We start from the raw sequence: 26,392 nt of genomic DNA, 5'->3' as shown, positions 1-26,392 counted from the left end.
ACATTACAATAAGTGAAATGTACATTCAATGTAAAAAGTGGATTAAAAAATGATCAGAAAATAATATATTTTCTTGCAATTGCAAATTTTAAAAAATACAACAAAAAGAAAAAACCCAGTCGCGTTTCTCTTTATTATAGTATTTGTATGTAATATTTTTTTCGATACTGTATTTAAATTACACAATCGGCTTAACAAATAAAATCTTCTACCTACCTTTTTACTGCAGTCTACAATAGATCCATATACTCATCATTACATAACAATCGAGATATCTAAATAGCCGACTACTTTTTTAAATACTATTGTTCTTTTATTTATAGCATAAAAAACAAATTTTACATGCGCCTTACAATACATAAAATTTGTTAACTTATGTTCACCTTTTAAGTACCCATTAACAAAAAAGGTATTAAGGGAGTTCATTTTTTATTCGGTAAGTAGCTTACTTGTATATTTCTTGTATTTTTTTTATATTGTAGCAAAACTAATTTCACATAAAAATTGAAGTTTACAATCCTACAACAACAATAGGATATTTATACTTCTTATAGACGTTTTTAAGATTTTGTGGAAAATTTTCACGTAATTATTATTATTATACATATATTATTAAAATGTTTATAATAGATATTTAATTTGAATTGATTTGGAAATAAGAAATTTTCTCAACTAGTGTAATTCTACAATTGCATAACTAAATAATTTTTATAAGTACTTATGACTTGCAGAAACATTTTAATCTAGAATTATTTCAAATTAGTAAAGCGTAAAACTGTATACATATATAAAAATTATAAAGAAGTGCATAGAAAAATAAACTAGCCTCATAACAAATTTATGGTTAAGATTCTATAATATCCGTAAAAACGACTGAAAATAAAACGATCAATGATAAATCGAATAGAAAAATTACAGCTAAATTAAACTTATTAGGTTTTTGAGTCACTTAATTGAAAAAATATATATAACAAGTTATTAATAAGTGCAAATTATTTTTTATTGATAGGTTCAGGATCTGTCCCGGATAAAAATGTTATAATCTTTTTAACTATTAAATACATTTTTTTGTTTTTCTTGTATTATGGATAAAACTACCTAAAAATTCAAAAATGATATTTTTTTATGCACGCAAGCAGTATTAAAGAAAATTTATTTGAGTACTACTCTAAATCCTATCAAATTGACATTAATATAAATCAATGACAAAAATTTTTTTTTTTTATTGCTTAACAAAATAATGTGGTTTTTCCGTTATTTATATTTTAAAACTGAGGTACTTTTTTATTGTAGTAATTTTTGTCATTAGTCAGTTTTTCCTTGACATTTTATCATAGTTTTAATGGACGTTTTGTCATAGTTATTTTTTCCATTGTTTGTTTTATTCGCCAATCAGATTTTATATAACTAAAACTTATATAACTAAACCTATCGTTTTTTTGAAATGTACGTCTATAATTGTTGATCAAACGCTTCGAAAATCATAATAAATTAGGCACAACGGAACATTTTGGTCAGAAAAATGGGTGGAGTCATTGACCCTCTAAGACACTTTGAATGAAGGTTTAAAGAACGTTAGTTATTTTTTATCAAAGAGATTTTTGTTCGTTTTATTCTTAAATTCTTCACGAGTCCAAAAAACCCTCTAACATGCGCAATAATTATTGTTTGTGATCAGCACTCGTCGACTGAAAGACATGTGTTTTTTTTTTATGATTATTATTATTATTGTATAAAGTAATTTTTTTTGCTCATAAACTCAAACAGACTATACTCAGTGGGCGTAAAAAATAAAATAGTGAAGAGATACTTCGTATGAAAAGAATTCTTTAAGATGCCTATTATCGACGCAAAAGGAGAGGAGAAAATATTATTTACAAGTATTTTTATATGCGGCGTCCAGCAGAGCAACATTCGCCATCTATTGTATAACTAGTGAGGGTGTAGACAATTTGTCTCCAGTGCAAGCCATTGATACACCTATACGTGTATACTAAGAGAAGAAGTTCATAACAAAAATGCCTAAATAACAATAATAAGTAAAAAATCTATTTCGAGACGTTGTCCGTGCTACTGATGATTTATGGTCACGGTATATAATTTTGTATAAACGTTTAAATAGTCATGTAACAAAATCGCAAAACATATTATTTCGGTTAAATCAAGAAAAGTTGCTCGCCATATTTAATATTGAAACGTCATCACATTACATTAACGGTTCAGAAATAATGTTGTAATTCATTAGTTTTAGAGCGTTTAAAGACATACATTAACTTATGAAATAAAACTTCAAAGAATTAAATTTTTATGTACTACAACACTTCTTTTTCCCAAGGTATATTTTGAAAATCATCTTAGGAATTTTTTTTTTGTAGGTAGGAATCGTCTATGAGAAAGTAAAATAAAATAAATGTCCAGTCTGTTCTTATTGTTCATTCTTCATATGAGTACTGAGAACACTGCCCATTAGTTAAATGAAGTTTTAATTTTTTACCGTTATACCAAACTTTAAATACTCTTGCATACAATAATCGGGTGCTTAAAATCTTGTCTCGCACTGTAATAATAATATTATTATTGTTTTTACTTTCAATACTTAAGCGTCCATTGTTCGTGTGGAGTGGTACTAAACTATTAGCAATAAAAATACTACCGTTTGGTTATCAATACGAAAACGCCCCTGGAGAGGACCGAGGAAAAAAAATTAGTCGAAAAGTCAATTGTTTACCGAATGCAAACAACAATCGTCGCGTAAATCGTATTTGGACGTGAGAAGTCTTGCTAACGTGCAATTATTGTAACCGAAGCCTGAATTAGGCGGACTAAAAAAACATCCAGACAATAATATAATAATCATTTCGTCGAGAAAAAATACTATCGCAAATCTGTCGTGCTGATGTGAACTGCAATGGAATGAACCGCCTGTAGACACGATCGGTACAAAAGGCCTTTTCTTTTGCACGGCAAGCTCCTGCTGTACATGCCACACGCACAAAGGGTCCGAGTGCGCTTTGTCAAAATCCAATAGGCGAAGACAAAATGTTTACTTCATCACATGTCCCATCGTTATGTGTTAACTGTTCTAAAATCTCTGCAATTAACAGCATTTATTAGAACAATAAATAACGCGACAAATGGTTAGAAATCACACACGATTATTTTGCATTGTTTAAATTAATATTGTAAATAAATTCTTTCTACTGTTAGTACGAAATTTAAAGTTTTTTTACTAAATCCGTTCATTTAAAGAGAGAACATGTAAAATTTTCTTTGTACCAACATTTTGTTTTTCAGGAAACAATAACTTTTTGAGAGATTATCGTTTTTGCCAAACCTGAATATGGTCAGTTTTTTGTTTCAATTTTCTAACTGACTATCTACTAAAAATTTCGAGAACCATTTAGCTTTATCATTGGGTCACCACGTGGTAGTGGCGGTTTTAGCGTTCTGTCAGAGTAGGCAGCTGCCCGTATCAAAAATTTGGCATTTATTTTTGTCCCCTTAACCACCTCTTAAATACAACCCGCGTCACGTTTTTTTGAATAATTACACATTTTATCGCATAGGTGTACCTTTTTATAAATAAAATATAACGTTATACCCGAGGTAAATAAATTATGATAGATAACTGTATGCAATAACATATGTTTGTAATATGTCGGCTAATTTTAATTTCATTACATTTATCAATTGTGTCTCTTTTATTTTTTTGAAACTGAGAATTTCAATTTTATTCCGTAAGCTTTTTGAGGCTGTATTGTCACAACTACATATTTTAATGTAATTATGAAATTGAATATTTTCTATTGAGATTTTAAAAAATATAGTAATTGAAGGATACGCCTTATAAAATGATCTATTAAAATGTGAGCGAAACGATTCACAATTATTTGTTGTTCAAACAATGGCAACATTTTTGGAGGATATTTGTTTTCCTTGGGAGTAAAATTGTTAATTGAATTATTTTGGCAAATATCGGTTTAGCGGAACGATTAACGTCTAGCTTTTTAACATAAAAAAAATAATAAAAATTACCAAAAATAAATATATATTATAGTTTTACTATATATTTACAGCCTCTTTGGGTTTAATTATTATATTTGTCATTCTACTATACCTAAAAATAAAACATTATTAATGATAGTTCTAAGTTCTAGGTCATTTAAAATGGTGTAATACATTTTTAAGTAAAGGTATTTTAATTTATGTGAAAGAAAGTTGCTTTTTTATTAAACCAAACAATTTCAATAAAAAAAAAAATGTCATTTGAAGAATGAATGTTCAATGTGCCAACATAATCAACTAAATGATTATTCTCAATTATAAAAAAAAACCATATATTTTTATAAAAAATCATTATTTTTCATATAAATGCACAGGACACTTATGATCATGTGATAAACGGCACTTAGAATTTGTATTATCTAAGAAACTAATATTTCATCAATAAATAAATATTTTTGGTTATTAAAATATGAACAAAATTGAAACTATGAACCTGAAACATTAATTAGGAATAATGTGCTTTTTATTTTTTGTTTTTGGCACTTGGAATGTTTGACATTTTCACTCTTCATTTATATCAAGTATGCCTAATTTAGATTTTGTAGGAAGATTTTTATACTTTTATTCTTAATACTTTTAATTATTCTCAAAAATAGTTTGTAATTTTACCCCATAAAAACGGTATAGTAGGCTTATGATACCGCGATAATATTTTCAACCTCAAAGAAAAAAAAAAAATTGTTTTAACTTTTAAAACTGTAAAGGTAAAAAACTTGCTGTGACGGTGCTTCGCAAAAGATTTAATCTCTCACATATTCCGCTGTTAGGTTTAGCGATCATAAAACTTTTTATTTTAATCTTTTTGCGTAATATATTTTGTTTGTTTTTAAATTGAAATTCTTGCCCTTGTCTTTGTTCTCACAAGCCGCCACTTTTTATCAACGTAACTTATCAGGGTTTAAATAAAAACACACTCAATCATTTCTGTAGTTTACGCCGATACTTTATCGGCCAGTCTGTACTTGTGGGCAGTTTCTGGTCTGTACAGTTAAGCAAAGCTGACCATAATTCGCAAAAGTCCGTCACTGTTTATTAGTTAGTTTACGGTAAATAAGTGCGACAAACGATGTTCGAGCCGTTTACCGCACAAGCAACGCCCAGTAATGCCCACCGATTTTGGAACCCTTAATTAAACTCACGGACCCCGGCAGGGTATTCCCATGAACCCCTATTGTTATGGCGCAGGTATTATTATTATAATATACACAGTAGTGATATTCCCTGGTACACAGAAAATATACACCGCGTAATCGCGGCAGATAACATCAAATCCGGTATCGACACGACCCCTTTGACTTCGAACACAGCTTGATACACAAGCCATTATCTTTGTTTTCGATTTTTTTCATTGGCATTACATAATGACGCCGGGAACTCGGTTCTTTATACTGTGTGCACGTACATGCGTGTAGAGTTCTGAGAAACATATGTAGATCACATTGTTTGCCTGGATGCATAAACAAACTACCTAAGAACCGTGAGTTCAGGCCGTGTACAGACTGAATACACAACTGCTTATGTTGTGCTCTACAACTATTAGGCGGCCACTAATGTCTAACCGCACAGTTGTTTACTTGTGGCAAAGCTTTCCCATGAATAACGTTTATTAGCTAGTGCCACTGGATACCCCCACTCCTTTAGTTTACTCGAGTAATTACTACTCATAGATCATGAAACGATTAAGCGTAATCATTATTTTTTTTATTAATAATATATTACCATAGAAGAAATGAACATTTTATAAATTAAAAATTTGTTGATACGACCGAATGTTATTACTGAACGTTCATTTGGTTAATGTCATAATTGCATGACACGTACTTTTCTTAGCTTTTTAAGTCATTTCTATTTTAAATTTCACATTGAAATTAAAAATTCGGGAATGATATTTATTGACTATTCAGTATGGTTTCTGTATCAAAGTAAAATAACACTGTCACATATTATAGCGCATCATTAGTTGCTGCCTGATGATCCACTCGCCGTTTAAATTCTGCTAAACCTGTGTAATTCAATTTAAACATCGAGTAATATGCGGTGAAGGATATTAGGAAAAGGGACAAGCAATTACATATTCAATAAACATCTAAACCCTTTAAGTATATTCACATTTGATAAATAATAAATAATAATAGGTGAGAAATATACATAGTAGGTGGTTAAGGGACAAGATATATGGGCTTTTAATAATGATTCGTGTTTATCGATGTGTGTGTATATGTAATGGACCATGAGCGCAACGCAGTTTAGTTGCCGTGTATTATTCTGCACGGAGCGCCCGAAAATACTCTGGACGTATTTATGCAAAATAAAACAATAACTTTCCGGTTGAAAAAGCATTTTAGCCGGTCAAAGGGTTGTAGTGTAAAAAAATTTTTTTTGTCTCTTTATCTCCCATTGTAAATTTCCCGTCCTTGTCTATTCCCTGATGATCCTGTATGTATATTTATGTCCGCCATTACGCTATCACCGGGTCTACCCTTTTTGGTTCGAACAACGCATGTAAACACAAATATGAGCTAAACGGTTGTTGTTTTTTATAAATGTGCATCATGATGATGATAATAATAATGGAAAACAGTAATGGTATCCACGAAAAGGAGTGAGCGTAGCACGTTTTCTGCTGAAATGAAAAAGTCATCGAGAGAAATTTATTAATATTGCAGGATGCCTAAAAAATAGAATGTTCATGTGGTAAGTTACAATATAATGAACAAAACAGAGCAAAAACATTGGCTGAATTAAAAAGTAAATCATGGGTATTTATTAAGTTATATTAACAATGATTGGTAAAAATACACNTTTTAGTTATATTAACAATGATTAGTAAAAATACACAATACAATCTAAAATTAGTAATTTTAAGTTAAGAATACTCACACTCATATTATACGTATGCTAATCAATAATACACGTAAGGGATTCGAAAAACTATTACATTACGAATTCTGTGAATGTGTAAATTTGAAGTTTATATATTATTAGAACGAATTAATTTGTCATATTAAACTAGAATGTTGTTATACGACAATTACACAAGATCAAAGGTAACATAATTAATTTATCAATAGAAACAATGTATTTATGTTAATTTAGGAAGTAACTANGGAAACAATGTATTTATATTAATTTAGGAAGTAACTAGGTCCCCAACCATATTTAAGTGATAACTAAACTTAATAATAGAATACAAAAAATATACTCGATACTTAATTACAAACATTTAATCAATAATATTTTCAAAAAACTGCAATGACAAGCATACATGTTGCATAAAAAATTGCAAATAATATTCAATAATCCCCTCTTATTGATCTTATTTCTAAATATCACTTTATGTAAGAAACATAAAAAAAAAAAAATGTTTGTTTTTCAAATTACATCTGTAAGTGAATACACGTCAAGATACGCTATACACGATATTATGACAAATATAATAAATTAATAATTTGCGTTACTTTTATTATTTTTTTTAAATATTTTTAAAATTTTAGACTACTTTTAAAGCATATTTTTTTTATTTATCCCTACTAAGAAAAAACAATTAAAAATAGTCATTGTTTAGCGCAAAACAAAAAAATAAATAAATAAAATGAAATGAGGCAATAACAATTTTAGTATAAGCAATACTTGTACAAAATATACTTACTGGGCTAATTTTTTTTTACGTACCTGCACATATATATGCAGTGCAGATGAGTACAGCTCTTATGAGCATTCCGGTCGCTCTATGTATTAAATTGATTGTAACTCAATAAGTACTTATAGTAAAATTGTAATTGACCCATCAGCATGTTTTGATAATATGTTTGTACACCAATTGTAACAATAACGAGTTAAAAAATATATAGTAGTCTGTCTACTTAACTCAGTAGAGAACATATTATGTTTCGATACAGGGGTTAGATTCCATTGCACTGGACTATGTAGGTTTTAGGCTATAGATCATTCTCTTTAACATAAACATAGCTTTTCAAAGAGGACCTTTAAAATAAATACACGTATCCTCTTCTTTTAATTTCATTATATACCGAAAAAATAAATAAATTGTAAAGTACTTATACCATAGAAAATTAATTTATTTGGATTAATGTCCAATATAACATACATTAATATATAACAATAGTGAATAAATAGGTTAGTAATATCAATAATATATAATAAAAATTAATTATTAAATGGTTGATAATGTATGAGAGCAATAATATTAAGGAAAGAGAAATATATATAATAAAAACAATAAAACAATTTAGTATAAGAAAGATAATAAGAAGAAAATAGTTTACTCAAATAAACAATGAACATTATGATTATTGGCATGAGACATTAAAATATTGTTTTGATGATTTAACATGTAATTTTGGGAGGACTGATGAATATAAACTAAGTATCATAAACTTAAGAGTTTAATAAGCTTGATATAAAGGTTCATCAATTTCAGTATTTAAGAATTTAAAGAGGAAAGAGTTGTAGGCAGTTTTTCTACGTGTTTTTAAAGACTCTGAGTGTAATATTTTTAGAACGTTTCCGAATGTCAAAATATTAAAGGAACTACATCCAAGAAGAAATTCAAATACCATTAAAAATTTACCGATAGCAAAAATAATTTTACTCGTATTACTTTTTTACCCTAAACATTTATCTTCTGTATCTGACTAATTATTACTTATAATACAACATCGATATAATTTATGTGAAGCGTTTTAAGGCAAGTATACTATAAAATAGCTATTAATTACATAAATAATTAATAATTATTTACTTTTTAGCTTCTTATCAACTCTAAAATTATCTATTGTTTTAAAAACATTTAAGATGAAAAAATAAGTTTTATTTCTTAGAAGACAACATACTTAAGAAATAAAAGTTGAGAAAATTTATTAATTTATTTTATTATTATCGCTAATATTTAAGTTCTTAGTCATGTAGTTTTAGATTATTAAATCCATTTATTTATGATTGAATTATGAACGGTATTTCATTAAAGTTTATTTACATGACAAATATTAAGTATTGAGTTTTTTTTATTCGAAATCTAATTATAATGTAAACAGGGTCATCGAATTGAAAACTGACTTATTTACAGGATTGATAAAGATATACAATCGTATATTAATATACATATTTAGAAAGTAAATAATATTAAAACAATTTTTTATAACAATAAGAGTAGTAGAAATAGTTTTTCACGCTTATTTGATAAATTCAAAAGATATATTACTGATAATGATAAGTGTCCTCCCATGGCCTAACTATATCTATAATTGTAATAAAACATCCTACTATTTTATTTCTTATTTGATTTTTTAAAATCATTTTAAATTTATATGAGCCATAGAAAAACGATTTTGGAACTAATGGATTTGAATTTTTAGCCATATTTGCAAGTAAATTCACGTCGAGATACATTGTATAAAAATTCTAAAAATAATAAATAAGTACTTATAACAATTTATATCAAATTTTTAAGGTATTAATAAGTAATTCATTGTAACTCTTAATACCTTAATGATGAGTATTGAACAATCATAAATTTACTTACTGCTTTTATAGGACAAGCATAATCAGTCGCATTAAAACTATCTAGAAGCATCTTCCATCCTACAGGACCCATAAATGTTAATGCCGTGGTACAGGCATTGCTATGTTGATAAACAAATGCATTATCTTTCCAACCGCCTATTTTATCTAATATTGCTCCATTCATATCTATCTGTTTATAATAAAAAATTCCTAAGACTTCGTAGAAATTACCACTACATTAAATGCAAAGCTAAAACTTACAGTCAAAGAATCATCAAGGGGAATTTGCAAATCCATATTACCATTAAGTGTTGTTGTTGATCTAGAAATTTTATTTTGATGCAAATTAAAATCAATTTCATATTTGAAGGTAGTATTGCATTTAAAACCAGCTCTAAATTTTAAATTATATTCTCCCTGAGTAGTTAATATATAAAATGTATGAAACAATAGGGTTTTAAATTATAAACTATTATTTTGATATACAATACTTACCAATGGAAGATTTGGTAAAAATTTTCTTTCAGCTTGACCTAGTATTTTTGTATTACACAATATTGTTACGTTTATGATTATAACTAAAATTAAATTACACATTTTGGCTTGAAATCAGAAAAACAGATTAATCAACTAAAGTTTTACAACTAGAACTGACATAGCTACATTTAAAATTGTTTTCGAATTTTAAAAAAAAAAACAAAAAAAAAAAATATATATATATATTAATTGTTTTGTTAGTGGTGATAATTTATTTTTCGTATTTTATGGTATTAATTAATTTGTACACCTGTAGCGTGTTCATTTTTTTTAAATATTTGATACGTCACCACAATTTGGTCATGGTCAATGACCATAGTGTATATTTTTTCACAACATTTCCTATCTTACAATGTTTGCAAGTACAGGAGGATCATAAGTTCAATTTCCCGATAAAAAGTTAATTCACTGTTACTAGAACAAATGTTTTGTAGTTGATGACCAAAAAGAGTGTTCAATTTAGAAATAGTGAAGTAGTACGTCCCTAAACTTTTTTTGAATCATATCACTTATCTAGCCTTTTTTATCCTAATTCCTATCTCAAATTTAGGTTAAAATAAGATAACAACACCAATTTGTTCATTATTCCACATGAAACTGATAGCCACAAATTTATGAAAATCAACAAAAAATACGATACAATTGATTATCAATAACACAAAATATAGTTTACTTTATTTCATGTAAATTTAATAAATTATCTAATTTTCTGATGTTTCTATAAATTGTAATTTTTTTTTAATGGAAAAAAGTTTATAAAGTATAATAAGAATAGGTATGATTTTAACGTAGTTTAGAAATGCAAAAATAATTTTTTTTTTAACTAATAGCGAAATGTTAATTGTATCAAAAGTTGTAAGAGTTGTCAATAAGATCTGTTTCATTCTGTATATTGAGAGTTAAAATGGGTTTCATGAAATTATAGTAATTTTATATATTAATTCCAAACTAAAAAATACAGATTGTACTGCCGTCCTTCAAAAGAAATACGTATCCGCTAATTTTCACATTGTTATTTTTATTACATCTATCTAACAATTATTTTATTAAAGCAGTTGTTATGTCATCTGAATATTTCCTGTTAAATACATTTTTTTTCATTTGTACTGTCCTATGAAAAATAGATGGATATTGTAAGTGCATTTAAACATAAGTTCCTTATTACCAAATAAAAATATATTTTGTAGAGGGGTTACGTTTATTATACAATAATCAGCCACTTTATAACAAACGTTTTATTCGCACCTCTATGAATGAAATAAAAAATATTCCTCTATCATCGTGAAAGAATAAGTTTAAGCGGTTTTAAACTAAAATGCGCTTGTGGCTAGAAAACGTGTTGCACTTGGTCCATACTATTATACTGTCGGCGTATACTATTGTAACTACTTTAGTGTTAGTATTACGGACGATGTGTGAAAAATACACCCCCTCGTAACCATCTCCTCGTGCGGTGCTAATTTTGGTAAACTGACGGATGTAAAGATAATTATTAAAATCTTCGCACTTCCATAACGGATCCCTCTCTCTTTGTATTATCGTTCTTCCCTCGGGTGACATAAGCGGTTACGAACAGTTCACTAGTTCCCACCCCAACAGAATGTATAATAAAAGCTTTGCGACAAGGAAAAATCGATTATTATTATTATTATTGTTAGCACATAGGCGAGTTGAATATGATTTTCTGTTGGCCGTTGTACATTTTCAATGCGACAATAATGTTATTATTTCAAGTGCCGGCGACCACCACATTTTCACTCTCCATAGTATGTGGCAGATATTAAGCTATTTGTTTTGTTTATCTATACAATTGTGTCCTCAATAAACCGCAAATCAAATGCGTTTTCCTTTTATCCGTTCTTGAATTATTGCCCGTGGACTGCAGTTCCAGCGACTTAATTAGACATTTTTATCAAAATGCACTAAATCAAACGTGAATACAAATATACAATAAATAATTTATCTTCTGTTCTAATTATATGCTGTCGCTTAGTTATTTCTTCAAGTACATTAATGTATTTAGCTAACTGTTAAAGTGGTTCGTAGTTACAGTAAAGCCTAAGATATGTGACAGAGGTACATTTTTTTAGACGCATTCAAAATAATACTTTATTGTCAAATAGCTAATATAAATTCAGCAGCACTAAAGGAAAACATTACGAACGGCTTAAAACAACAAACAAGCTCACCTGTTGCCGCATACCTGTTGTGGCTTTAATACCTAATGTATGTACGCTTTAATGGCTGATTAAACACAATTTCGACCCTAGGATTCATATACACAATTAAAACTAGGCAAGATTTATCGCTTGCAAGTCTTGTAACCGAACAATTGAACGTATGAGTATCAAATAATGTTTGTTGTCAATTAATAATACGATCATTTTTCCAACGACCGTTTCAAGATAGTATAAAAATTTGGCAATATCAATTTTAAGAGTATAGAAATAACTTAAAAAGAGGTATACAGCAAAATTTAATGACTAGACTAAAATAAACCTATGGAGGATAAATACAATTTATATAAAAGAGCATTAATTTAAAATACTCGTCATAATTTTATTTCACTATGTACACTCTGGATGATGTAATATGATATTTTTTTGTATAAAATACAAAGTACCACCCAGAACGACAACCGCAACAATGGTATATAGAGATGATTTTGGTTNTACCACCCAGAATGACAACCGCAACAATGGTATATAGAGATGATTTTGGTTAATAACTCACGCACTGTCCATAATGCGAGCCAATAATATACGCTCTACTCGGTAAAAGACACTAGGTGTATAGAGGAAGCGCCGTGGTTGGGCACCACACCGGCTATAACGGCTATATTTATACTCAGCGTATAGTCTTGTCAATGAATAGGTACTTATAAGGTCCATTGATAAAGATATCTAACGCTACTCGAGCCAACTGTCGATTTTCACGGTCCGACACTCTGCGCTCCGGGATTTCCTCGCAATGAGTACTATTTAGTGTCGATGTGTACACCTCGACAATATATTATATTATTAATATGGAAAAAAACGCCCGCAAAAGAAAAAAATGTATATGAGCAAAAATGCGTTGCCGGCCGTGTCGAATTTATGAAAGATCACCGCAATTGCTGTGATTCGACACGACTACTCTACATGGGAGTGCGTATGCCCCTCGCGCTTGATCATCTCTTTATCCGTACACAGTTACAGAAGGGACGAGTCGTATCTAATCTGACTCCGGGTGCAATTGGACCTGATGATAAATTATGCTACATAGTAATAAACACGTTAAGGATAAACGATTATTTTTTATTAGGTCGATCCTGTTGAATTGGAAAATTCGGCGGAGAAGATACGAAAAAGAAACTCGTCCGAGGAGCCGTAATAGTGTTAAAAGTCCCATTCGAGTTGATCCAACACCTCAATTGACTGTGAGTAATGCAGTCAATGGCTCGTTTATTAAACACCATCGTGCCTGTTACTGCTTAAAAAGTCATCGCTACAGATATCCAACATGAATATTGTCAACACTAATACAGTACAATCGAATCTGACGTTTGCCGTTCGATTTATGCTCAATCATAACAATACATTTCAAACCATTACTGCCGTTTCAGTTTTATGATTGAAAATTTCCAGTTATTGCTTTTTAACGTCCTACTCGCATTCATTTTTTGTATAAATGTAGACACTCGTTTATCGGTCACGTGTTAGTAGTTTTAAAAAGACCACGATTAGTTAGCCGTTCAAATTGAACGCACTCGTTTTTTAATTCAATTGCATTGAACACAGCGCAGCGAAAACGCCTCCGTTTACTACGATAAAATATTATTATAATAAGTCATTTTGCGATACGGAATCTTTCCATAAAGCCAATCGCCTTATGGCAGCTTCAGGCTGCCGGCAGGTTTGTTTGTGTAATAAACGATACATGCTTCTCAAAGGGCGTAGTAAATGTTTATCGGACGTCCGCAAGACTGGGTCGAGACTGTACAAGGTTAGAACGGCCACCTTTAGCTGAATAATACGTCCGGGGCGAGCGGCAGGGCAGATCGGGTTGATGGGGTACACAAGGATGACTCTTATAATTTGATACGGTTGTTTTTCATGTAGAAGGAAACGCCGTAAAAACAATTTTTCTCTCAACTTCATTTCTCTTATCGACGTCCAACAGATGGTTTGGGACCGAACCGACTGCGCCGAGAAAGTATGAAAAAATATCTACCAAATCTTTCTAGGTCTTCGGGTCCAACGATGACAACCCTTCCAATGAAGTATATTGTCAGAATCCATAAGGCGAAATGTATAAGGTTTCACTTTACCTATAATAAAATATCGTTTACTTAAAACAAAAAAGGTCTCTTTTCTTTTATTCTCATTATAATGTTCATAAATTGTTCAACGTAACACATTTATTTATTTAAGTAGGACATAATAGATCTATAAAAATAATTGCAATAAAACAAACACCTTTGACATAGTTTTGTCTAAACATACGAATCTATTAAACATTTAATGAGTTGTCAATATAAAAATAAATATTGAAGAAAATGTCTGGTTTTCAACAATTTTAGGATTCTTAACTAAATAATAATTATAATTCTTATTTAAGATACCTTATTTCACGTATAATGAATTCCTCGCTACCGGACAAAAGCTTTTAGTAGCAGCCACTATAAATTATCAATTTTTTTTACATATTTAGTTAATATTATTATCATTGAATAAGTTAAAAATAAAAAATTGGTTCATAAGTTTTTAAATACATTGATTCATAAATAGCTTTTCAAAGTTAACTTTTGAAATCTCGTTTAAATTAAAAACTTGAATAACATTCCTTAAGACCATCAGGACGTTAATAGTATTGCGAAAAGCCGTTAACCAAAGTCATATATTGGTTTCTTCTTCTATAACGAAGTTTACGACTTCCCAGGGGATATTTCAGCAATTTTTTTTATTAAAATACATTTCTACCGATCTATAGCCTATACTAATTTCGACAAATTGTTTACGCCGTATAAGTCTAATGAATAGACAATCTCCGGGCGCTCTATTATTGTCCAATTCGTTTCTAGTCGGTTGGACAGTCCGTTACTGTCGGATACCCCGGTCGAGATAAAGCCCAGAGACCTACTGTGGCGACACAGAAGTCAAAAAATGTCGGAAAACGAATTTATCGGGTCCTGAGCAGTGAGTTTCGATTGCCGAGGACAGAAGTTGACTCAGGGGAGACATAGGAAAATAATTGTGCCAAAAAAACGACGTATAATGTAGTTTATAAATGAACTATTTTCAGCGCCCGAGACAAATAAACGGCAGGGTGTCTGAAGTAGACGGGGCAAGGAAAGCCTGTGTTTTTACGTAATGATGAGCACCTAATCAGGTGAAAACGCGACCTGAATGGGTCACCTGCTGGGCGGCGGCCGCGGGCTATTGACGGGCCCAAGTCTGCACACTGTTACCGGAACACAAGCCGGAAGTTATGACGTTTATTGCGAAATTCGACGCGTGTTTGAGAGGAAGTAGAATAAAATATCTTGGTGTGTGTACGCATTATTCAAAGTCCAAGTCCGGAAACGTTAAGTGCTCTATAAAAAATTATATCATATTAAGAGGGGAAAGGATCGACGGATTGGTTTATATTAACCGTTTAGACAGTTGATTACATGCAAGTGAACTTGGAGAGATGTCTTGTTGTTTTATCTACTCGTACGTGTGTTGTTTACTAGTTTTTAGCGTTTATTATACACTGTATTATGTACCGGCACAAACGCAGGTAGTGTTTGTTCGCGGTAATTGATATTTTATCCTTTCCTTGTATTAATAAAAAACCAATAAACCTGTTGTCCATTTAATCACAGTATTCTGTTTCGATCTCACACACATTATAAACCATTGTCATCGGTGTTATTTAATATTATTGAAGTTCTCAAATTACCAAAATCCGTAAAGGATTCCGAAAAGAATTATGGAAATCATCAGAAAATAGTAAATTGAATAAAACAAGTTGAGGAGGTCGGAAAGGTTTCAAAAATCAACAAAACCGTTATATTGGTATACTAAAATAAGTAATTTAAAAATAGGGTAAAGTGTCGTTAACAAACGCTGAGGTTCTAAGTGGAAATCGAATCCCAATATACTTAAACTTAACAATACTAACTCGAATAATAAACAATTTATCTAAAGCAATCGGTAATTGGTAAGTTGTCGATCGGCAATTACAAGTATTAACGGCGAACGAGCCGTTTTGTGTGTTATTAACAAACTTGTTCATTTTCATTATATCGAGTATGACTTTAGAACGTCACGGGTATAATCGTTTAATTAATCACATGTACCTCGGGGTAATTGTTATGCCGGGCGCTTGTGCAACGCTTTCAGACAATAAAATAGTGTATTATAATAGCACGTTCTGTAGAGGCCTGCAGAACGCACATGAGTGTATGTAATAACGGTCTATCATGTTTAAACTGCCGTTTGACATTGCCCAAAAAACAAAACAATACACCACTCGGCGGTGCACACTTAAGTGCCAACAATGCGAGGCGGAACGCACATGGAAGAAACACACCTATTCCGTTTTGGGAATAAAAAGGAGGGGCAACTTGAGTATTGCCAAGAGAAATAGCGGCACAACAATAGGTGAGGTATCTGTAAAACATTATTGACGTATGACAATGAGCGCACACATAAACTCGAATTCGTCCGGCACTAGTGTTGAAAAGACTTGTGTGTTATTTTTTTCGCTTCTTATTACGCGACGAGTACCAGTCGTGATCGAGGGTTCCATTGTCGTTGACATCACTAGAAACGCACATAGGTGTAGTAGTGTGCCGGCCGGCTCCATATATTGTGCTCTCTGTCGTTCATTCCGCGGCAGTGCCAAGAGTCAAGAAGGTCTCACCCCAGTCTACAACGAAAAGAAACGTTTTTTTTCCAAAGACGAATTATTATTTACATTATTATCGCGTGTAGTTCTTATGCACATGTCTTCTGCCCAGCACAGCCGTGCATTTTGAGTAATAACCTGCGATAATGTATTGCTACGGCGAAGTCGACTATTGCCCATGGAAAACAGATGTCCTGTTGGCGGTGTGCATAACGCACATGCGTCCGCAATATAAATGAATGGCGGTGACGGTAACATGGAACAGTGGCGTTTATGATAAACGATAAACGCCACCGCCCCGTGGCAAAGTATCACAATATCAGCTGCGACCCGCAGTGGGTATTTACGATGACAGTCGAGTACTGGCTAACAATATAATAATATATTCGATTTCGCGACTTTGAACGCGGCACAATGTGCAGCTCATCGTGTTTCGATGGTATTTTGTGCGATTGTTGTGTTAGCGTTACATGAGAACGTGTACGAGGGACCGGCACACGAAAAGACCGTGTCGGACACATCGTTGAACTATATTATATGATGTGATAACAATAACTCGTTAAAGTGAACAACAACGATACAAGATACCGAAAGTATACAATCTTTGATTTAAACATATTTTCATCAATTTGCCTTAACTGGATACTTAATTTCTTGTTAAATATACTTATTGATGATTTAAAGCATTACTCCGTTTCAATATGAACGTTCAAAAATAATAATAACAATTATGAGTAATAGCTTTTAATTAATTTATTTATTTTAAATTAATTTATAAGACTTTCAAAGCATTTTGATATTATTTAAGTTTTTTAATAACAACGAACAAACTTTGCGAAACAAAACATTAAAATAGTATCTTCGACAGAAGTTTTTATTATAGTAATATTGAATAAATAATGAAATTATATCCGCGGAAACGTTCCATTAATTTAAATTACCATAGATTTACTGACTTTTTGATCAACATCATAATTAAATTACCCTCATATCTTGGTTGTCGAATTTTGATAAGGAACAAAACCAGGTTATATCTGTTGAGTTTCTATATCTATGAAATGTTCTGTTATCAGCCACCTTTAAAATGTGATTCCATCACATTTTATAATTTTTCCTTTTTATTCCATAGTTTTATTCGGTAATAAGTAAGTGCTCTGGAATTAATGGTACTTAAATAATATTACCAAAATCTATTATATTTATTGACTTATGATTAGCAATTATTTGTTATTGATGGGTAAGTTACGATGGTTAAAAATATAATCGAGTTTCTTATAATCAGATCTCTGAATGTTGCTTTTTTTAGACTATTTAACAAATTAATTTTACTAGAAAAACATTTATATTATGTAGATATCATATTACTCTAGTTAAATATATTAAATATAGAATAACTGTATGGAAAATTCAAAAACGTTTAAGATAGTTTTTTATAGGGTACTTTCCTTTATTCTCTTACGTAATACTTTCTGTAGTATACGTGTATAATAGTTTTCTGTTGGACTTCATAATGACCAAAAACACATTTTAGTACCATCTATGTGATCGCACCGTATCAAATAATCTTAAACTACTAGCATCTTCATACTATAATAGTAGTAATTTTAACTTTTTTTCTACTTTTCACCACTTTGTCGTTTATATTACTCGTAATAAACTAATTTAGTTATAATACTTTGTGGTAGAAATTACATTAAAACGTTACATCTATCAGCTTTTAAATGATCAACTTAGTCTAAAAAACTTTTATGCAGCTGAATAATTTCCAGTTCCTCACTAAAATCTGTTCGTGTTACTAATACTAAATTTCATCTTACTCGTCCATGTGTATTAACCCTTTAATTACTATTATTTGTCTGCAAACAATTAGCTAGAGTATACAATTAATATACTTAGAGTATAAAATTGAATTTATTTTCATTAATATTCTTTTATGCCTAATTAACAATGATTTTTTATCTTTAACAAATCTCCTACCAGATTTCACTCTTTTATTTATCGTGTTATACATAATTTTTTTTCATTCAACTAATTCTCTTATAATTGAATAATCGAAAAATCAATGTTTAATAAAATAGTTTAGAAGTCCTATAAAATTTTTCTCATAATTTAGTTGGAACTAAAATTTGAATTCAAATTTGGTTTTTTTTTTTTTACATTTTTTACTCAAATTTTAAAATTTAATAAGTTTCTTCTTAAAATTCACAATTTAATACCAGTTACCATCCACAATAGTCATATCCTAAAACTGATTTTACCGCGTTACTCTGTTATTACTTTGGTAATAATATTGATGCATATCATCTTTACAAGAGCATTTATATTATAACGGAGGTTTCGTTTTATTTTATCTAACAAATACCGCAGTATTGTAAAAAAAAAAAAAATTCCGAGATAATGCACACGCTATATACTCTCATAATTTTTAAGCGTTTAACAAAGTTATTATGAGTAAACAACCACTAGGGGTAAATAGTTCTTCATAAAGGCGGCAAGAGCGTGACAATATTGTTTACCTACATCGTAGGCGTGCTTAATGCTTTAGGAAAGAGTGATGAGACGGAAAGAAGAGGCATTATAAAAAAAATACCAGTTAAACACTGGAATACAAACAAACGGACGTTGTGCCGTCTCGCAGAACGGGAAAGAGGCTGTTGTGTATGTGCGTGTTTAAGTTCGGTGGTAGTTTATAGCCATGGCGGGAGGACATGAGAGAGGGGCATTGGTAGCAGAGTTAAAAATTATTATTATAATGCGGGGGCCTAGGCGGCAGCGGTGGGACGGACGAGTCGCGCCTGGCGGATGGGGCATATCTTCCGGACGAATGAGCATCGCGTTCTATATCGATCTATGTGCTGGCACGCCATTGGAGCATAGGCGGCACTCCGACCCAACCCACTCACCCCATCCCTTCCACCGGCACCGGAACCGGGCGGTACGGCAGCGGTACCGTTCGGACGCGATGGCACACGTTACTGAACCGCGCGGTCACTCGAAGTACACGCGGTGATGCTGCTGTAGCTGCAACACTTATATGACTACACAACACATTAACACACATTAACGCAAAACCCGCTTACACTTCATCGAATCTCGGCGCTGTTATCAAACAACGATTGTTTGCTCGTGTATGCTATTCGTGATTCGTCTTGGTGTACTTGATACCATTTTTAGCTAAGTGATTTAAAAATTCGTTTTCATTAGAAATTATTTCAACTTTCCAATAATTTCATGTTGGTCAAAGTTACTTTGATTTAGTGTGCTGCCGCGTTATTGGATTATTATTCAACATTTTGAGGATTTTAAGATCAACCAGTGAGTACTTGTTAAGATATCATTATACTTCATAAACAGTGTTGGTCGTAAATGACCGGTGAAGTTTCTCTCTCGATGTTTGTTTTTTACTAAAAGTTCTTTCGACAATGTGGTGTTTTAAGGTTTTTAATGCGATCACGACAAAAGTATTTTATAGCTATGGTTATTATAGTGACATCATAATTACATAGTTGGAACAACTATCTAGTATAGTTGGTCGAACTATAATATCAGTTGGAATTACTAAATAAATTTACTTTTGGTTCAACTGTATAAGATGGTTCTACTTCCAACTATATAATTAAGTTGTCACTATATAAACCATAATTTCGGTTGGTCCAACTATTTAGTATTTATCGTCTATTATATCCATTTAACAACCATCGCAATACATAAATCATCTGTAGTACAAGATGTATTATTTTCTTCGAGATTTTTTAATGTAATATATAAAAATAGAATATTATTCTCTCGCCATTGTAATGTTATTAGAAATTATGCACTTCATAACCTAAACGGCGGAAGGGCATGAATACTCTGAGATATATCATGTTTACAATAGAAAGCGAACAGAAAATTAAATAAACTTAAATTAAAACACTCCATCAGATACATTGAACTTTTTCGGTGATTTTTAATGAGATTTTAATAAACATAGCTATTTGCACTGGAACTGGTGAAAGCATAGACTCAACTAGAAGAGTGGGAGTTAAACAGACTAATATCTCGGGATATGTGAAAATTGTAACATTTTTTACATAATTATGTAAAACAAATAAGTGTTATGATATTTATTGTGAAAGCTTTAAATTATATTTTAGGTTTACTAGTCATGAAAAATAAAACTACGATAAAATAATTGCGCATATATTTCCTCGTGTATTTTTCTGTATTTACGCCAAAGTTTCTTTAAGCAAAATATTTCTCTGATGCTAACTAATGAAAATAATTATTTCACAAGTATTATGTTTTCATCAAAACATTTGTAATTCATAAATTTTCTCAGTGCAGCTTTATAACCTATAAGCTTTTATCTTACCTGTTCATTATGTATGAAACGATCTAACAATTATTTTTCAAATATTTTACCATATGTGCCACCGATCAATTTGGCGTTTCACCAAGAGGTATATTTTTTCACATTGTTTAACGATAAAACAATAATTTTAAACAATTTTTATATTATTTGAAACTAGAAATTGATCATCGATACATTCTTAGGTTTATGAGTGTTTTTTTGGTGCAATTTTGTAGAAATTAATACAAACAATTTATTAATTTTATAAATTTTATAAATTTTAATGTCGTGCCAATGTTATCTAAAGCAAATGGATAAAAATCGACAAAGATTTTAAAACGCGTTTTGTTTTTAATTTACAAAAGGGTTGCACATTTTTACATATTTAAATAAAATATTTTTCAGGCCATCATTCGAAATTAATATATATTAATATTCGTATTACACGTTTAAATGTAAATATAAATAAGTTTATAATTTTACATAACGCCACAACCTGAAAGGTCAATTATAAACAAAGTTTTAACTTTATTTAAATCTCTGGTATATTTTATTAACACTCGAATGGCGCGAAATGGCACATTTGTTTTATTCAATCGACACATGAATGTTGTGTAAAGATGTGAATAAACGAGCGTATAAAAATGTATCAATGCGTGTGTCTTTGTGTGCATTTTCCGCCCGTCGCTCAATTACACGAGATAAAAAAATAACCCAATGAAACAAAAGATTTAAACGAAAAGAATAAGGTGCAGATAAATGCGGTAGCGTAGTACACTCGGAGGGTAGTCAATTAAAAATCAGTCGGGTTTGTGCAGCGCACTCGATGCGCCTGTATCAGTTTTATGCGGCGGGGGTGTGTTTTATTATTATTTCATTAATAGCCCTCGTTGGGTTTAGCTTAACGGCGAAAGCGAATGAGAGAGACCGAGCAAAACATTACTCAGTTTGCAATTCGAGTGCCGCCGACCGTATTATTATAATGTCGTACACATTGAAATGTGAGAAATTCGAGACGCGCTCCTTTTGTGTGCGGCGCATACTATTTGCAGTACTAATAATGATGTGGTACGCTGTTATTGCGTGTTTTTTACACTTGCGAGAGAGTTTCTCGAGGGGTCGCCATCAAGTGGTCGAATTATGATATTAACGCGGCTCGTAGGAAATATGACGTCGAGTGAGCTACCGGAGCAAATTACCCGGAGAGAGATTTTGTGTGTGTGTGCAAGCGGCGAATGCGACGACCGATCTCCGGCACCCCAAGTGATGTTTTAAACGCACTCGACCACCATGACAAGCACGTCGTTGTACCAAACACGATATTTTCACGGGGATAAACAACCGTAGGGGTAAAGGTGTAACACGCCGCCGAGAGGTTCGTCTTCTGCCATTACAAAAAAGAGAAACCGAAAAAAAAAAAGACTGTTAAATAATTGTTCGAAACGTCCGTGCAAATGGCGTTAATCGATTGTCTCGAAGTGTACTCGACATTAACCCGACTTTAATGTGTTTTAGATCTCTCGTCCGAGTATGTTACAAGGCATAAGTAGAACCGAACAAGCCGGCCTGTTGCCTCATCATCACCATCACCATCACCACCACCACCATCAGTCTTTGGCCGCTCACCACGGGATCGGTACAGGGTCGGGCTGGCCGCCGAATCACCACGACGATCTCGCTCATAAGGGTAAGTCGATTATATAATTGCACGCAGTGGAAACGTTTGATGCGACCAAATGTTAACCTTAGACGTCGCTGTCCGCTTGAAGTTTACGCGGTTGTGTTTTCAGCAAACCGCAGCGACGGCGGCGGCGGCGGCAGCACCGCGTGTAGGTTATTCGATCCGAAACGTGTACACGACGCGATAGGAGGAGACGGCCACGCTACGGTGTCTGAACAGAATGCGTCCGACGCGATGTAAAACAAATAATAAACCGACTCCTCCGACGAGTTGTGCGCCGGCGGCGGTGCAGTAAAAAAAGGGGCAAGTGTAGTGTTTCTCGCGCGCAGTGCTCTCGGGCGCGCGCGCGTGTGTGTGTGTGTCGGTCGGAGACATGATTCCGTGTGACTGGTTCACTCATGGATGGAAAAATAAGTGTATAGGAACCAGCTCGCCGTGGATAATTAAAAGGAAAACGGGCAGAAAGAGAACGTACACTAAGCGCGCGTATAATGGAAAATGTCGTTTTATCGTCTACACACGTACTCGGTCGATTTTAATAATAACAACAAAAACAACGTCAAACGTATTGGGTTTCATACCTCGTGTCATGCACCGGCTCGTCTGTTTTTTTGTGCCCGTAGTGGTTTTGCCGCCGCCATGCACGTAACGCACGGAAAACACAACGTGCGCGTTATACGACACCGATAATAGAAAAAACAACGTTCGTGGACGTTTCAAAGCTTTTGGTTGCGCGGCGGCGGTACGCGTCCGTCGACTGTCGTCCTCGTTGCACGGCGTTACGCGATTTTTCACAATTATTTTTTANGTAATACTAATAACACAATGTATTTTTCGATATATTTTAATTAAAAATTGTTTACTTATTTATGGGGAAAAAAAAAAATCGTTTATTGAATGATTAATTAATTTTGAAGGTTGTGTTGCTGTTAATAATACGAGTATACATTTTTGATTTGTAAATTAACAACGGCGAGTTCTCTAAAAATATAATATCGAGTTTCATAACGAGTTGCAAATAAGATTAAAAGGAATTATACAAACGAATTCAGTTCAATCGAATTATTTTGCATTCAAAAAGACGTTGCTAAATAAGTTAAAAAATACACAATGTCCGTTTTAATAATATAATTTTGTTTTATTGACATCAAAAATGTTATGTCTTTGTGATTTAAGAGAAACTTTTTTTTACCATTTGTTTGACAATTATACAAAATATTTTACGATAACACTTACAATAAATTTTTTATAAAAAGAATTATTTTTTTTTACAAATCTAATAATGACTTCTAAAACAAAGGGGAATTTCTTGGCCATTTGACAAATACTAGATTTTTAGTAGATTGAGTTAGTTTAAATTTAAAATAAACAAAAATAGTTTTTATTAAAATGAAAATATTGTTATTGTATACTTACAAACTGCAGCGTATCTACAATTTCCAAATTTTCAGTATACCAATATCATACTTTTGTCATTTAAGGCAATTATTTAGTATTTGCACAACTAAATATTCATATCATAACTCTTATTAATTTCTGGTGCGGATACGAGTAACGTATTATAACATCAGAAGATTTTTCACATGACCCTTTATGGTTTTATTGCCTTAACTTTACTAATAAATGATTTTTGAACAACACTAAGTAATTACTTAAAATTCTATAAATAGTTATATTTTGATACTATAAAATGGCATAATAACTAATAAATATATTTTATTCGTTATAATTTTAATTTGTGTACCATTTTTTTGAAAATTTCAGTAAAACAACATTTCTATATTATGTCCCTGTTGTGAATTTATCAAATATAACAGTTTAAATTATTTATGATAAAGTTTAAATGCTTACTAAACTTTACTGTAAGTACATTAAAATATAATAACAATTGAAAATAAACCAAAGTTATTTTTGCCATCGACAGTTTAACAACTGATTGTCTATTTAATTATGTTTTAAAAATATGTTTATTTTATAAGAAAACTAAATAAAAACGAATAAACAAAGAAAATAATTTTGTCATCAAGTCTTATAACATTGTTATAAACATATACATAAGGCACTGGTTGTTAAAAATATTAATGATTATACATACTTTTTTCAACTTTATATTTTGATAACCACTTAATGAAAAACGTTATTAGGAGCAAATTCAATGATCGCTACAAAATTCGGTCTCTTTTATTAGCTATTAAAACATTGTTTATGCATTGTTATGTTAGTTAATAGAAGTCTTATTTTCGTCATAATCGAATTCTTACCTAACCCTCTCATTTCTTTAATAAGATTAAACAATTACACGAATTATTTCGATTTTTTTTTATTTAACAATTTTTAACCACATATAAAACTATACCGTACTATACCCTATTAAAAAAACACGGGAGTGATTGCGAATTGTAAAATAATTTTTACTCGGGGAGGAGTTTGTTCTTTTGCACTTCTTCCAGAAATACAGTTGATGCTGAGTCGAATGTATGTATATATCTATACTATAGAGAGTGGAGACCGCAGCAGCAACAACAGGAGGGGTTTCCCCTTTAAGATATTGCGCGTGGCGTGCAAATGACACGCAGAATTAACTGCTCCCTCTCTTGCCTTCACTTGGTACCACAACTGCCGTGCGGCGGGTGTCTTGTCACCCCGAAAATCCCCATGAACGGGGAAACGAGGTGCGGGTATGACATATAAGAGGTCCTGGAAATATCAGAACGCCAAGGGCTGTAAGAAATGGGCGGTTGAGCGGGGGAAGAGGGGATTGAAAAAATGCGTAAATGGCGGAAGAGTCGGGAAAAGAAAAGTGGTCGGGCGGAAAAGCTCCAAGTGCTGCTTTTCTTCTGCTCACCACATGTTTATTCGGTCGGAGCCAAGAATTTTTTAACAATATAATTTATGTAATGATGTATTTCGTATTGAATATCTGTACAAAAATATTGTGTGCGTATGTTTTTGAAGTAAAATTTTTAAAAGATGAAATTTATCAGACACGTTTACAGCGGCCACACGAGTATGTGTATGAAGTTTTTAATTGTCATGTCTGTTGCGATACATAAAAGAACGATTGTCGTCCAGCAGCACACTGCTGGTGTATATAATCCCACGATATTGGGTTATGACGTTTTACATTGGAACGTCAATTATATGTGAAACTGCAACTATCGAGTATACACTAAAATCGGAGGCCCATAGAAATATGTTACACGTGGAAATACAATGCGGAGACTTACAATGTAATATGCGAATTGTTGGGCTGTTGTCCGCGCGCGAATTCCAAAAAATATATAATGTACCAGAAGAGAAGAGAAAATATACATAATAATAATAATGTGCGCGGACCTAATGCCGGACAAAGGTTATAATATATTTTTATATAGAGC

At 31.7% G+C, this 26,392-nt stretch overlaps 3 protein-coding genes across 16 annotated transcripts in view; 1 reads left to right on the top strand and 2 right to left on the bottom strand.

Annotated features, from left to right (window-relative positions):
• The window catches only part of LOC126901960 (PDF receptor), a 172,910-nt gene that overhangs the window by 16,804 nt on the left and 129,714 nt on the right, over positions 1-26,392 (bottom strand). The gene's annotated exons all lie outside the window — the stretch shown is intronic.
• The window catches only part of LOC126901961 (venom protease-like), a 79,527-nt gene that overhangs the window by 33,086 nt on the left and 20,049 nt on the right, over positions 1-26,392 (bottom strand). The gene's annotated exons all lie outside the window — the stretch shown is intronic.
• The window catches only part of LOC126901955 (paired box protein Pax-6-like), a 21,824-nt gene continuing 15,409 nt past the window's right edge, over positions 19,978-26,392 (top strand). For all 3 annotated transcript variants that reach the window (XM_050678922.1, XM_050678921.1, XM_050678923.1), the window contains exons 1-2: positions 19,978-20,316; positions 22,850-23,021. In XM_050678922.1, the coding sequence (XP_050534879.1) occupies positions 22,865-23,021 (157 nt within the window). In that variant the 5' untranslated portion in view covers positions 19,978-20,316; positions 22,850-22,864. The remainder of the gene's footprint in view (positions 20,317-22,849; positions 23,022-26,392) is intronic.

The sequence above is a fragment of the Daktulosphaira vitifoliae genome, unplaced genomic scaffold (genome assembly GCF_025091365.1).
Source record: "Daktulosphaira vitifoliae isolate Bord-2020 unplaced genomic scaffold, ASM2509136v1 Scaffold_3, whole genome shotgun sequence".
Lineage (NCBI taxonomy): Eukaryota > Metazoa > Arthropoda > Insecta > Hemiptera > Phylloxeridae > Daktulosphaira > Daktulosphaira vitifoliae.
Note: the sequence above shows the minus strand (reverse complement) of the source record. Positions and strands in the feature narration are given on the sequence as shown.